At 40.3% G+C, this 15763-nt stretch overlaps 1 gene segment (V, D, J or C); it reads left to right on the top strand.

The window, feature by feature from the left end:
- Window positions 1-1257: 1257 nt before the first annotated feature.
- Window positions 1258-2845, top strand: LOC128054673 (T cell receptor alpha variable 26-1-like). The segment is given in 3 exon segments: window positions 1258-1297; window positions 2074-2362; window positions 2785-2845. Coding segments are annotated over 3 exon segments (390 nt in total).
- The last annotated feature ends 12918 nt before the right edge of the window (window positions 2846-15763 follow it).

The raw sequence follows: 15763 nt of genomic DNA, 5'->3' as shown, positions 1-15763 counted from the left end.
GGATCTTCCTGATCCAGGGATTGAACCTGGGTCTCTTAAGTTTCCTGCATTGGCAGGTGAGTTCTTTACCACTCGCGCCACCTGGGAAGCCCATTTACCTGCAGACTTGAGGGATTTTTCAGAAAGTTCCTTGCTGACTTTTGGTCTGATTTAGATCTGCAGTTCTTCTCTTCAGTCTCAAGAGGGGGCTGATTCATCCGAAAACAGTGTTTCTGGGCGAAGGGAACGGAAATTTATTTTCCATTGATGTGCCTCCCAAAAGGGAAAATGACATAGTTTCATCTTCTTTAGACAACTTGTGCCTTATTATCCCTTGTTGAATGTGTGTGGTCAAGGATTCAGGTTAGCCCAATAGCCTAAGCCCTTTCCAAGTACCTTCCTAACACACTCTCCCATTTCCCTGCTCTGATTATCCCTTCCCCTTTCTATTCCTGATACCCTTTTTTCGCTCCTCCAACTTTTTCTACCACTCACACGCACCTCCACCCCACCTCCACTTTGGTTGCCTTCATTTCTGTTGATTCCTCTGCCTTAGCATCCTTGCTGCATAACATCCACAAGCATCGGCATAGGGAACATGAGGATTAAGGACCACTGTTCAAGGAGGAGGTGAACACCATCTATGTCAATCAGTTCATTTATTAAGATAAAATGCTGGAAAATGTCTACCTAGTTGGCAATAGATGCATGATTCCAAGAACCCTTACAAGAGCTGCTGCAAGTTCTAGGATGTGTAGCTATTAGTCTCAAAGTTATTAATTTTTCTTGTCTCCCAGAGTACATCACTGCCTACTTTTAAATCTCTCATTAATTTTCTGGAATGTGAATGGAACTTTTCATCATTTTACAACACAGAGCTCAGTACATTTTTCTGGGATGAAACCATGCATTCCACAAGCTTCATGGAGCATCAGCCATTTCTTAAGAAACAAATGAAAGAGCAATGGTTGTGCATAGACACATCATTGTGATCAGTGTTCCTTTTCCTGAGCCAGACATTAAACTTCATAGATGATTTCACTGTGAGCTGGGGATGTTTCACCATCTTTGGGGGACATGACTAAAACCAGGGAGGAAGACATAGATAAGGAACTGCTTGATCATTGGCTGAGAAGGTCCCGGCAACAACACAGCAGTATCTGTGCTGGTTGCAAGTTTTTACTGACAGCTGTGGCCTCTGTTCTCTGGAACCCCCTCAAGCCAAGGATCAGACACAAGCCTGAGCTCTGGGCCCATGGTCTAGCTTGTCCTTGAAGTATGAGGCTGGTGACTGGAGTAACGGTGTTTCTGACCTTGGGTAAGTGTTCCGTGTCTGCAAGGGGTGACTTGAGGCCAAAGGGCCACAGAGAGTCACTTGCCCTCTGCTCCTCTCCCTGTCCTGTACTCCGCATTATCGTGATGGAACCGAGAAACGGTCTGCGCGTTTGCTAAAGAGGCCCTTCTTCTACATTGCAGTTTAAATCATAGTCACGATACCAGAAGAGTCCTTAGCAGTAAGCAGGCTGTAAAAATTCTCTGGGCTTATTAAGGCAAGGACCCAGGGAACAAAGCCTATGGAACCTCTGATTCTTGCCACGTATCTTTGGTCTCTATAATTTTGTTGTTGTCCAGTTACTAAGTTGTATCCAACTTTTTATGACCAAATGGATGCCAGTATGCCAGGCTCCTCTGCTCTTTACTATCTCCTAGAGTATGCTCAAATTCATGTCCATTGAGACGGTGATGCTGTGTAACCATCTCATCCTCTGATGCCCCCTTCTCCTTTTGCCTTCAATCTTTCCCAGAATTAGGGTATCTTCCAATGAGTCAGCTCTTCTCAGCAAGTGGACAAAGTATTGGAGCTTCAGTCTCAGCACCAGTCCTTCCAATGACATTCACATTTGATTTCCTTTAGGATTGACTGGTTTGATCTCCTTGCAATCCAATAATGAACACCAATAATATTTTTGCAGGGCATAAATACAAGCACTGGAGCAGGTACCAGGGCCAGACAGTTATAGGAGGGTTATGCCTTTAATCCATAGAATTACACTGAAATGTGCTCTGGAGCTAATTTAATTTCTTAACCCATAGGGACTGTGATTGATGCTAAGACCACCCAGCCAAACTCCATGGATTGTGCTAAAGGAGAGGCTGTAAACCTGCCTTGTAACCACTCTACCATCAGTGGAGATGACTATATACATTGGTATCGGCAAAATCCCAATCAGAGTCCACAGTATGTCATTCATGGCTTTCGAGACACAGTGAATGGCAGCATGGCCTCTCTGACCATAGCTTCAGACAGAAAGTCCAGCACCCTGGTCCTGCCCCAGGTCACCCTGAGAGACGCCGCTGTGTACTACTGTGCCCTGAGAGAGGCACACTGGGACAGACGTGGCTGCACCTGTGCAGTATCTCTCTTGTGGGAAGAAGGGGGGACACAGCGGGGGGAGCAGTCACGAGAGCAAATCTAGAGTCGAAGGACAGTCAGAGAGCAGTGAGAGACGAGGAAAATGAAGGGAAGGAAAAGGGGAGAAGATGCATAAAGAAAAGAAAAGGACAAGGAAGAAGTGCCTCATTAGTTGATGTAGCTGAGAAGAATTATGGGGCTACTAAGAATCCTAGAAAAAAAGTGAGAAGCATTAGCAATTTTTCATGGTTCTTTCTCGTGTCAATAAAATGTTGGTTCCAGTGTGTTAGTTTCAACCTACAAATGAGAAAAATACAAATAGTTCTCCTTGTTCCAAAGGTTTCTTTCATGTGGACTCAGGGCAAGTCCAGACTGTGAAATTTTATAATTGTTCCACTTAGCATAAATAAATTACTTTTTCTAAGAAAAACCCCAAATGTTTTTTCTTACTAGTCTCAAACATGCATATTTGTCAGGAAGAAGCTGTTTTAGAAACAAAAATTAAGTGAATATTAATTTAGCTTCAATTTGTCTGAAAGTTTTACCTCTATATGGTGTTTTCATGGTTTTTTATATTCTCTAAACAACACACAGAACCCTCATCATAAAAGACCCAGACAGGACAAAACTAAAAGCCCACAGCTGTATCATCTTCATTCCAGCCTAGTTCCCACCTTCCTCTGAGAAAACCGAATCTGATCATTCAAGCTAGCATGCCAGTCTATTTCATTTATCTATATATTTGCATATAATTGTATGCAATTACATACATGTTTACACATACATGCAGATGCATATGGACACAATTTGACAGGCAAGTTGGATTTATTTGAATTTTTTCCAACTTCCCTTTTGACTTTCAGTTAATAGAGTGTGCTGGAAATCATCCTATAGTAAAAAGTCAGTTTGTGCATGCTCAGTGGTGTCTGACTCTTTGCCATTCCGGTCCTTGATCTGAGTGACATCACTAACATAATGTTCTTTGATCACCAAACAGACTGAGAAATCTATCCTGCTGCATAGGACATGTACCTAAATGTTGATTGCTTTGTTTATCATGCTTTGGAAATTGCTTTGATTCATGAGTTAGAGATGGGGAATAGATACTTGCACTCAGTCTTGGGAAGTGCAATGAGAGGTGCTGCACCACATTCCAAAGGCCGGCATATCCCTCCAGTCACTTTTTCACTCATTTCCTTCTCTTCATGGCCTTTGAGCTCACTTCCTTTATCCTCACTTCACCTTTCCTGAAACATATCTTTTCATTCCTTTTGTTTATTGAAATATTCTCAGTAATCAGCCCAGTACCCAACATATAGTAGGTGTTCAATAAATATTTATGGAGTAAAGAAATATTCATGACTGATATTACTAGCAATTGCTAGTAACTAGTAATTGCTAGGGATGCAATAAAATATTGAAAGGGTGAATTGGATCTTCTATGAAAATGGTAGAGAGAATTAAAGAACATCACATAAATGTCACAATGAAGACAGGGATATATTTGAAAATATTTATTCTTAAACTCATTACTCCTTTCCTTCTATTTCCCTTTCTTTTCCTTCTTCCCACACTCCTTTCCTTCTCTCCTCTCCTTACTCTTTTTTCCCTATTATTATTAGTGACATATGTCCCCAAGCATTTGGCTAAGCTCTTCCCGTGAATCTTCAGTTTATTTCTATATAAAATTCTTTTTCCATTAAAATTCTTAATACTTTGTGTTTGTCATAAGGTAGTTGACACCAGATATTTTGAAAAATTAGAATTGCATTTAACTATATTCCCCTACAAAGAGGTGGGAATTCTCCTCATTTTAGAAAAATGCATAAGAAAAAGTCATTCAAATATCAACTGGCACTCTCAATCAATCCATTTTCCATAACCATAAGCAAACAAAGGTGTTGAAGGTCCATATGATATTTCAGCAATGCTGTGTCCATAGGAGAGGCAGTGCTTGCCAGAAAGCCTTTTCTTATTCCTGTTTTTTAGCCCCATTCAGAAATAATCCCTACCAACTGAAAAAATTCATGTGCTGTCTTTGTACCAAATATGTCTTGCTTTAAAACATTCTACTGAAATCATCTTTATAAATTGCAGAATTAATGAGCACTTTTTAACAGAACTGTAGTTAGTTCTACCACTAGATTGTGCTAAGCCACTTCAGTCATGTCCGGCTCTAAGCAACCGTATGGACTGTAGCTCGCCAGGCTCCTCTGTCCCTGGGATTCTCCAGGCAAGAATACTGGAGTGGGTTGCCATTTCCTTCTCCAGTGCATGAAAGTCAAAAGTGAAAGTGAAGTCGCTCAGCTGGGCCCCACTTGGCCACCCAGTCGTGTCCGACTCTTTGCGACCCCATGGACTGTAGCCTACCAGGCTCCTTTGTCCATGGGATTTCCTGGGCAAGAATACTGGAGTGGGGTGCCATTGCCTTCTCTGCGGGGAAGCCTAGTCACGTGTATCATGCACCTGAGGAATCCCATGGACTGAGGAGCCTGGCTGGCTACAGTCCAGAGGGTTTCAAAGACTGAGCGACTAAGCATGTAAGCATGCATGCTAGTCACAATGGGGGCTGTCATTGTTGAACCAAAGTCAGAAAAGTCTCAATGCAGAAATCACAGGAGAGAGAAGATTCGGGGAAACTGGCTGGTATTTAATCTTTGCCTACCAGATGTAAAAATGATTGACTTCAAATAACAAAATTTCAGTTCAGCTCAGTTCAGTCACTCAGTCGTGTCCGACTCTTTGCGACCCCATGAATCGAAGGATGCCAGGCCTCCCTGTCCATCACCAACTCCTGGAGTTCACTCAGACTCACGTCCATCGAGTCAGTGATGCCATCCAGCCATCTCATCCTCGGTCGTCCCCTTCTTCTCCTGCCCCCAATCCCTCCCAGCATCACAGTCTTTTCCAACGAGTCAACTCTTCGCATGAGGTGGCCAAAGTACTGGAGCTTCAGCTTTAGCATCATTCCTTCCAAAGAAATCCCAGGGTTGATCTCCTTCAGAATGGACCGGTTGTATCTTCTTGCAGTCCAAGGGACTCTCAAGAGTCTTATCCAACACCACAGTTCAAAAGCATCAGTTCTTCAGTGCTCAGCCTTCTTCACAGTCCAACTTTCATATCCATACGTGACCAAAGGAAAAACCATAGCCTTGACTAGACAGACCTTAGTCGGCAAAGTAATGTCTCTGCTTTTGAATATAATACCTAGGTTGGTCATAACTTTTCTTCCAAGGAGTAAGCGTCTTTTAATTTCATGGCTGCAGTCACCATCTGCAGTGATTTGGGAGCCCAAAAAAATAAAGTCTGACACTGTTTCCACTGTTTCCCCATCTATTTCACAAGGAGTGAAGGGACCAGATGCCATGATCTTCCTTTTCTGAATGTTGAGCTTTAAGCCAACTTTTTCGCTCTCCTCTTTCACTTTCATCAAGAGGCTTTTTAGTTCCTCTTCACTTTCTGCCATAAGGGTGGTGTCATCTGCATATCTGAGGTTATTGATATTTCTCTCGGCAATCTTGATTCCAGCTTGTGCTTCTTCCAGTCCAGTGTTTCTCCTGATGTACTCTGCATAGAAGTTAAATAAGCAGGGTGACAATATACAGCCTTGACGTACTCCTTTTCCTATTTGGAACCAGTCTGTTGTTCCATGTCCAGTTCTAACTGTTGCTTCCTGACCTGCATACAGATTTCTCAAGAGGCAGGTTAGGTGGTCTGGTATTCCCATCTCTTTCAGGATTTTCCACAGTTTCTTGTGATCCACACCATCAAAGGCTTTGGCATAGTCAATAAAACAGAAATAAATATTTTTCTGGAACTCTCTTGCTTTTTCCATGATCCAGCGGATGTTGGCAATTTGATCTCTGGTTCCTCTGCCTTTTCTAAAACCAGCCTGAACATCAGGGAGTTCATGGTTCGCGTATTGCTGAAGCCTGGCTTGGAGAATTTTGAACATTCCTTTACTAGCATGTGAGATGAGTGCAACTGTGCAGTAGTTTGAGCATTATTTGGTGTTGCCTTTCTTTACAATTAGAATGAAAACTGACCTTTTCCAGTCCTGTGGCAACAGCTGAGTTTTCCAAATTTGCTGGCATATTGAGTGCAGCACTTTCACAGCATCATCTTTCAGGATTTGAAACAGCTCAACTGGAATCCCATCACCTCCACTAGCTTTGTTCGTAGTGATGCTTTCGAAGGCCCACTTGAGTTCACATTCCAAGATGTCTGGCTCTAGATTAGTGATCACATCATCATGACTATCTGGGTCGTGAAGATCTTTTTTGTACAGTTCTTCCGTGTATTCTTGCCACCTCTTCTTAAGATCTTCTGCTTCTGTTAGGTCCATATGATTTCTGTCTTTTATCGAGCCCATCTTTGCATGAAATGTTCCCTTGGTATCTCTAATTTTCTTGACGAGATCTCTAGTCTTTCCCATTCTGTTGTTTTCCTCTATTTCTTTGCATTGATCGCTGAAGAAGGCTTTCTTATCTCTTCTTGCTATTCTTTGGAACTCTGCATTCAGATGTTCATATCTTTCCTTTTCTCCTTTGCTTTTCGCTTCTCTTCTTTTCACAGCTATTTGTAAGGCCTCCCAGACAGCCATTTTGCTTTTTTGCATTTCTTTTCCATGGGGATGGTTTGATCCCTGTCTCCTCTACAATGTCAGGAACCTCCATCCATAGTTCATCAGGTACTCTATCTATCAGAGCTAGGCCCTTAAATCTATTTCTCACTTCCACTGTATAATCATAAGGGATTTGATTGAGGTCATACCTGAATGATCTAGCGGTTTTCCCTACTTTCTTCAATTTGAGTCTGAATTTGGCAATAAGGAGTTCATGATCTGAGCCACAGTCAACTCCTGCTCTTGTTTTTGTTGACTGTATAGAGCTTCTCCATCTTTGGCTGCAAAGAATATAATCAATCTGATTTCGGTGTTGACCATCTGGTGATGTCCATGTGTAGAGTCTTCTCTTGTGTTGTTGGAAGAGGGTGTTTGCTATGACCAGTGCATTTTCTTGACAAAACTCAATTAGTCTTTGCCCTGCTTCATTCTGCATTCCAAGGCCAAATTTGCCTGTTACTCCAGGTGTTTCTTGACTTCCTACTTTTGCATTCCAGTCCCCTAGAATGAAAAGGACATCTTTTTTGGGTGTTAGTTCTAAAAGGTCTTGTAGGTCTTCATAAAGCTGTTCAACTTCAGTTTCTTCAGCATTACTGGTTGGGGCATAGACTTGGATAATTGTTGTATTGAATGGTTTGCCTTGGAGACGAACAGAGATCATTCTGTCGTTTTTGAGATTGCATTCAAGTACAGCATTTCGGACTCTTCTGTTGACCATGATGGCTACTCCATTTCTTCTGAGGGATTCCTGCCTGCAGTAGTAGATATAATGGTCATCTGAGTTAAATTCACCTATTCCAGTCCATTTTAGTTTGCTGATTCCTAGAATGTCAATGTTCACACTTGCCATCGCTTGTTTGACCACTTCCAATTTGCCTTGATTCATGGACCTGACATTCCAGGTTCCTATGCAATATTGCTCTTTACAACATCAGATCTTGCTTCTGTCACCAGTCACATCCACAGCTGGGTATTGTTTTTCCTTTGGCCAAAAAGTATCTTCATGTTTTCTTGTAACATCTTGCATGTGATGATTTTGACTGGGAAGAAATAGGCTACCTTGGAAAGGAAGCTCAGAATTATTGCACAAAAGGTTGTTTTGGTTTTGTTTTTTCCTTCTTCTTCTGGTAGGTGAAATTGTTTCTACTGCTCTGTCCTTTCTTGTAATATAGTATAGAAATATTCTGAGAATGGGGGCAAGACTCAAAAATGGGGAAAAAAGTAAAGAATCATAGCAAACACTGCTTTGGTATATTCATTCCAACAACAACATCTCAATCTCTCAATATAACACCCTAATGAACTGATTTTCCCTGAACAGGAAGAACATGATAGACCATGGAAACTTATGAAAATACATGAAATCTACCATTTAAACTGCCAAATATACCTCAAAAAATATTAAGCTCTATCTTGTGGATAGACTCCTTTGCAATTTGAGAGTTTGGCTCCCAGATCCTCAACGTTCTGTGCATTGCCTGTAACTGAGTGCCTATGCTATGGAAAGTGTTGTGCAAGGTGATTTTCAGGTGTGTTGTCACTCACTTCTTATCCTAACCCTTCAAGGTTGGGTCCACGCTACTTTAGGGAGGCAATGTAACAGTGCTTGAGATGGAAGACTTGGATTATGTTTCTAGATCTATCACTCATTAGTTGAGTGATCTTGGGAGTATCACTTAATTATTTTTGTGCTTCAGTTCCCACATATCTGCAGTGTGGATATTGATAGTATCTACCATGCAGGGTTGTTAGGAGAAGTGAATGCGACGATGAATGCCAATGTGAGCCCAGTGCCCAGCAGAAGGATACTGACTATTCACAGAAATGGAAATTGAACATGAGAGAGGTTCAATACCTTGCCTGGTGTTGCAGAGTAAGTGTCAGAGTGGAGCCCTCCCTCCATACCTTACTTAGAGCACAGGCCTTTCCTTATTCCAAGAGTAACTCTCTATCTTAATACAGTATCTTATTGTCTTTAAAGTGCTTATCCAATGCAGTGGGTGCTATGCTGGTTTGATACTTGCTCAGGGAGCTAAGACCCCATATCCCTTGTCCCCAAAAAACAAAAACATAAAAAATTCAGAAGTAATATTATAAATTCAATAAAGATGTTAAAAATGATTGACATCAAGAAAAATTTTTTAAAAAAGAACAAAAATCAACAAGAAAACTCGTATTATTTTTAAAATATATTATTCTGACATTTAAAATATTTACAGAATATCACAAACATAGGGGCATGACAGATTCCAAACACCATAGGCTCCATACCAGATAGATAAGTGTTCTAATTTTTACTATGCCAATTACCTGATATTTCACCTTGAGTTAATCACCCAAACTCTTTGAGCTTCAGTTTTTGTTACATCCTAAACCTGCTTCTCTTTCTGTTTCTATATATAAAGTAATTCAGATTCAGATTTACTTTTGACTTTAAAGAAGTTTTGAGATTTCTACTGTTTATATAATTACATGGCAACACTTCAAAGACATTAAGGACCCTATAGTGTGTTGGAGGGCGGGCCCTGAAAGATACATTCACATCCTGACCCATGGAAACTGTGAATGTGAACTTAAATTTAACAAAGAACCTTTTCAAATGTAATTAAGCAAAGGATATCAAAGTCCAATCATACTGGATTGTCTTGGTGGGGCCTCAATCCAGTGACAAGTGTCCTTTTAAGAGACACACAGGTGAGAAGCATCTCCTTCCTCACCAGGAAGTCCTTGTGAGGTCTTCTCGATGGAGGAGGAGGCTGGAGGTATGCAGTCACAAGCAAAGGACCACATAGAGCCACCAGAAACCAGAAGAGGCAAGGAAGGAGTCTCTCCTAGAACATTTGCAAGGAGTATGTTCCTGCTGACACCTTGTTGTCAGACTTTTGCCCTCCAGGTTGAGGGGACCCGATTCTTGTTTTTTGGAGCCATCGAATTTGTGATGATTTGTTATGGGAGAAATAGGGCTACTGGGGCTCACACAGTTTTCCAAAGGTAGCATTTCTAGATAGCTACAAGTAACTCCTGACTCTTTACATTCATGGAAGGGCACTTTTAAATTGCTCTTTGGGAGATTTGGGTTCAAATTCTCACATATGCAAACATACATATTTATTTATCATTCAACAAATGTGTGAGTAACCACTGTTTACCAGGTATTACTGGATCAGCAATTTTTGATCCAGTCACAGAGGGGCAGCATCTGCAAACATTGACACTCCCTGGGGGAGATGGGTGGGTATATACAAGGTAGTAAGTCTGATTGGCTGTCTCAAAGTGTACTCACTCCTTTCTATTTTCTTTCCTAAAGGCAGTATAGACTACATTTCTATAGGTCTGGAAGAAGCTGATACAAGGGAAACCCTTTTAGGAGCAGGCAGATTCAGCAACTCTTTCTGAAGAGGAAGAAAAGGGAGATGCTACTGTTAGCACCAGTGTTGATCTTATGGATACAAATATCACGTGAGTTCGGGGTTTCCCTGATTGCTCCCAAAAAATTCAGCACAAAGGACTCTTATCTGCAGGCAACTGTAGGAGTGGGATTTTCTGACTGAAAGCAGGATGTTGAGAAAAACATAACAACTAAAATGTGGGAGATAGAGGGAGCTGGGGAAGGAAACATGGAAAGAAGGAGAAAATACACAAGAAGAATGAAAGAGACCATTACAGCTGAGAGAATAAACATCTAATGAGACTTTCTCTGTTACTTCTCATTGCTTTTCTGAACAGAAATGAATGGACAACAGATAAAGCATTTTCCTGAATTCTTGCTTCTGCAAGAAGGAGAGAACTTCACCATGTACTGCAATTCCTCAAGCATTTTAAGCAGCTTACAGTTGTATAAGCAGAGGCCTGGGGGCAGTCCTGTCCTCTTGATGATATTAACTAAGAGTGGAGAAGTGAAGACGCAGCAGAGACAGACAGGTCAGTTTGGAGAGTCCAGACAGCACAACTCCCTGCACCTCACTGCTGCCCAGCTCTCAGATGCAGGAACCTACTTCTGTGCAGAGGCACAGTGCTCTGGAAGCACCTGCTGTCTGTCCCCAAACCTCACTGTGGGCTCCAGCGGTCTCTCTTCATCTCTCCTCAGAGCAAGGGCCAGAGATAGATGAAGTCATGATGTCTATGAAAAAATTGAAGTTTTAATTTAAAGAAAATCCACAAACTCAGTGTCACTGAATAATTCTGTCAAACATGGAATTATACACAATTTCTTGCAGAAAATAGGAAGAAAATAATTCTTCACTCATTTTATGAGGCTAATATTACCCTGAGACCCAAATCAGACCAAGACCATAAAGAACCAAAAATTACAGGGAAATATCTTTTATCTTGAAGACAGATACAAATTTCTGAAAATATATTAGCAAGTAAAATTCATTGATATATAAAATGAATAATATACTGAGCACAAATGTAATTTCTTTCAAGGGTGCAAGATTCTTTAATATTGAAAATCAATGGATGGAATTCACCATATTAACAAGGTAGAAAAGAAAAATCATACCATCATATTAATCTAGTCAGAAAAAAAGGATTTGCAAAAATTAAGTAGTCAGTTATGGTGAAAACTCTGAGCAACACAAGAAGAGTGGGGAATCTCCTCAATAGCTAATGGTACTCTTACTAGTAAAAGACTATGATTTTCTCTAATAAAGAGAACAAAACCAGAGTGTCCATTCTCGTCACTCCTTCAGTACAGTGCTAAATGTTGGAGCCAGTGCAATAAAGAAAGTAGATGTAACAATCTAATAGAGTTGGAAGAAAAAGTAAAGCTTCCACTATTTGCTGGTAACATGATTATCTATGTAGAAAATCCAAAGAATATACCCCTAAAATTATATTAGGGAAATCCAAATTAAAATTACAAACAGAAACCAATTCACATCTATCATAAGGGCTAAAATGAAAATTACTGACAATACCAAGTTCTGGCAAGGAAGCAGAGAAATCGGATCACTCATACATTGCTGGTGGGTGAATGGCCCAGTCATTCTAGAAAACAATCCAAGAGTTTCACATAAACTTAAGTATTCACTTACTGAACAACCCAGCAATCACACTCCTGGGTATTTATGCTTGAGAAAGGAAAACTTTATGTTCACACGAAAATATGTACATTAGTACTGGAAATTAACCAGTGATCTTCACTGAATGAACAGATAAATATCCTGTAGTACATTACACAATGAAATACTATTTATACATCTTCCTCAACTTCAGTAGGGTTATTTTGCAATAAATCATTTTAAGTTGAAACAATAGTAATTCCAAAGTTCATTTAATATGGGAAGGAAATCTAAAAAGAGTGGAGATAATTGTATACATGTACAACAGATTGTCTTTGCTGCACTGCAGAAACTAACATTGTAAAGAAACTATACTTAAAAAAAAAAAAAAAAGAAGGAGGGAGGTGGGAGGGGGGTTCAGGATGGAGAACATGTATATACCCGTGGTGGATTCATGTTGATGTATGGCAAAACCAATACAATATTGTAAAGTAATTAACCTCCAATTAAAATAAATAAATTTATATTAAAAATTTTTGAATGATAACCCATCAAATATATTTAACCTAGCTTCCCTTGAAAGTGAAAGTCGCTCAGTCGTGTCCGACTCTTTGCGACCCTATGGACTGTCTATGGAATTCTCCACTAATGGAGTGGGTAGCCTTTCCCTTCTCGAAGGCATCTTCCCAATCCAGGGATTGAACACAGGTCTCCTGCATTGCAGGTGGATTCTTAACCAGCTGAGCCACGAGGGAAGCCCAAGAATACTGGAGTGGGTAGCCTATCCCTTCTGCAGAGGAACTTCCTAACCCAGGAATCAAACCAGGGTCTCCTGCTTTGCAGCAAATTCTTTACCAACTCAGCTATCAGGGAAGCAGTAGCTTCCCTTAAATGTGGCCAATACTTACATTAGCATACAGTTGGGGAAAAAAATGTCTCACACAATCTACTTTATACTAAAATGATGAAAATCTTGTGAATGTGTCGAGTACTGTACTGAAAGTGAAAATCAGAATGGTTAAATGGATATGAAATGGCTGTAAATGTGTTGGTTGTTTACACTCATGATTTTGAGGCTGGCCAGGAGCTCAGCTCACTGCTGCTGCCCAGGAAAAGATAAAATTTCAATATTCCAAGTATGGTTTCTACTGAATGCATACCACTTTCTCACTACTGTAAAGTCAAAAATCCTAAATTGAATTATCCTAAATTAAGTTGGGGACAGTCTGTAGTGATTAAAAGGAAATGATTATTGATATATGCAATAGTCTAGATGGATCTCAGGATGTTATGCTGAGTAAAAAAAAAAATTTATCTCAGAGGCTACATGGTGTATGATTACACTTACTGGATTATTATGATTGTATACATAGTGTGATTCTACTTATACAACAGTCTCAACAGGACAAAATACAGAGATGAAAGGAGATCAGTAGTGACCTGGATTGTAAAGAATTTCAGGCCTCAGGAGAGTGTGCAAAGAGGGTTTCTTCAGAGAGATGGAACAATTCTATGTCATGATTTTAATGGTGGTACAAAAGCCTATACGTGTGATAAAGCTTCACAGAGCTATGCATCAAAACCAGGGTGCATATAAAACTGAGGTATCAGATCGCGATCTGCATTTTAGGAAAATTTTGGCAATATAAATGTCCTGGTATGTACATGTAATTATTATATTAACATATATATTTTAGAATATCAAGTTGTGGGTCTTTGTGGTCTCTTCTGCCTAGTTACAAATAATTGGAAACTAAGGCATCAGCAGTTTTCAAGGGTTGCATAGGTGGGAATGGTTGGCAAAGCAAGTTCTTTAAGGTGCTGGTATGGTTCTGTATCTTAATTTTAGTGGTGGTAATAAGAATTTACAAATGTGATCAATTTCACAACTATGCATAACAAGGTGGACATAAAACATGTGATAAATATAATATACTGATACCTATAATACATGTATTATCTTGCTGTTCCCCAGACTGCTCTGGGCATTTGTGGTCTCTCCTGCTTCCTTGTAAATAATTAGAAACCAGGACATCAGCTGCATTTGAACGCAGAGTTCAAATGGGACAGAATAGATGGTTCAACCTCATATAAACTCTCCTCCCTGTACCACTCATTAATGAGTTCTTTTTGACTTAAATTCTAAGAACTGGCACTGTTTTGGAGACTGTACTTCTTTTTTTAAATTTACTATTTTTTAAATTTTACTTTATTTTACTTTACAATACTGTACAGAGACTGTACTTCTATACTTCTTTATCTACTTGTTTGTTTGCTTTTGGTTCTTTTAAATGAATTCATCTATGAAAATGATGAAACCAAGTGGAAGATTGAGAGATACATACTTCACGATCATGTATAGTATACAAAGCTTCAATCATTAAGTTCTGTGGTATTAACATATACTAAGTGTTTGAACAGGATTGGAAAAGGTCAGTATTCATTCCAGTCCCAAGAAGGGCAATACCAAAGATTGTTCAAATTATTATGCAATTGTGCTCATTTCACATGCTAGAAAGATTATGCTTAAAATCCTTCAACTAGCCTTCAGCAGTACGTGAACCAAGAAATTCCAGATATACAAACTGGGTTTCAGAGAGGCAGAGGAACCAGAGATCAAATTGCCAACATCCATGGGATCATGCAGAAAGCAAAGGAATTCCAGAAAAGCATCTACTTCTGTTTCATTGACTACACTAAAAACTTTGTGTGTAAAACAACAAACTGGAAAATTCTTAAGGAGATGAAAATACCAGCCCACCTTACTTGTTTCCTGAGAAACCTGTATGCAGGTCAAAGCGCAACAGTTAGAACCGGACGTGGAACAACTGACTGGTTCCAAATTGGGAAAGCAGTACGTCAAGGCTGTATTGCCAGTCCTCTTATTTAACTTATATGCGGAGTGTAACATGCAAAATGCTGGGCTGGATGAATCACAAGCTGGAATCAAGATTGCTGGGAGAAATCTCAAAAACCTTGGATATGCAGATGATACCACTCTTATGGGAGAAAGTGAAGAGGAACTAAAGGGCCTCTTGATGAGTGTGAAAGAGGAGAGTGAAAAAACTGGCCTGAAACTCAACATTCAGGAATCTGACATCATGGCATCTGGTCCCATCACTTCATGGCAAATAGAAGGGGAAAAGTAGAAGCAATGACAGATGTTACTTTCTTGGGCTCCAAAATCCCTAGGATGGTGACTGAAGCCATGAAATTGAAAGATGCTTGCTCCTTGGAAGAAAAGATATGACAAACCTGGAGGTGGGCTAAGTCGCTTCAGTCATGTCCAGCTCTGCATCCCTATGAACCGTAGCCCTCCAGGCTCCTCTGTCCATGAGATTTTCCAGGCAAGAATACTGGAGTGGGTTGCCATGCCCTCCTCCAGGAGAGCTTCCTGACCCAGGGATCGAATCCACATCTCTTATGTCTCCTGCATTTGCAGGCGGGTTCTTAAACATTTGTGCTCCCAAGAAGCTTAAGATGGCATATTAAAAAGCAGACACATCACTTTGCCGACAAAGGTCTGTATAATCAAAGCTATAGTTTTTCTAGTTGTCATGTGTGGTGTGAGAGCTGGACCACAAATAAGGCTGAATGCTGAAGAATTGATGCTTTTGAATTGTGGGGCTGGAGAAAGCTCTTGAGAGTCCCTTGGGCTGCAAGGAGGACAAACCAGTCAGTCCTAATAGAATCAACCGTGAATATTCACTGGAGGACTGATGCTGAAGCTGAAGCTCCAAT

The sequence above is a fragment of the Budorcas taxicolor genome, chromosome 10, assembly GCF_023091745.1.
Source record: "Budorcas taxicolor isolate Tak-1 chromosome 10, Takin1.1, whole genome shotgun sequence".
NCBI lineage: Eukaryota > Metazoa > Chordata > Mammalia > Artiodactyla > Bovidae > Budorcas > Budorcas taxicolor.
The sequence above is the reverse complement of the archived record's forward strand: the minus strand, read 5'-3'. Positions and strand labels throughout refer to the sequence as shown.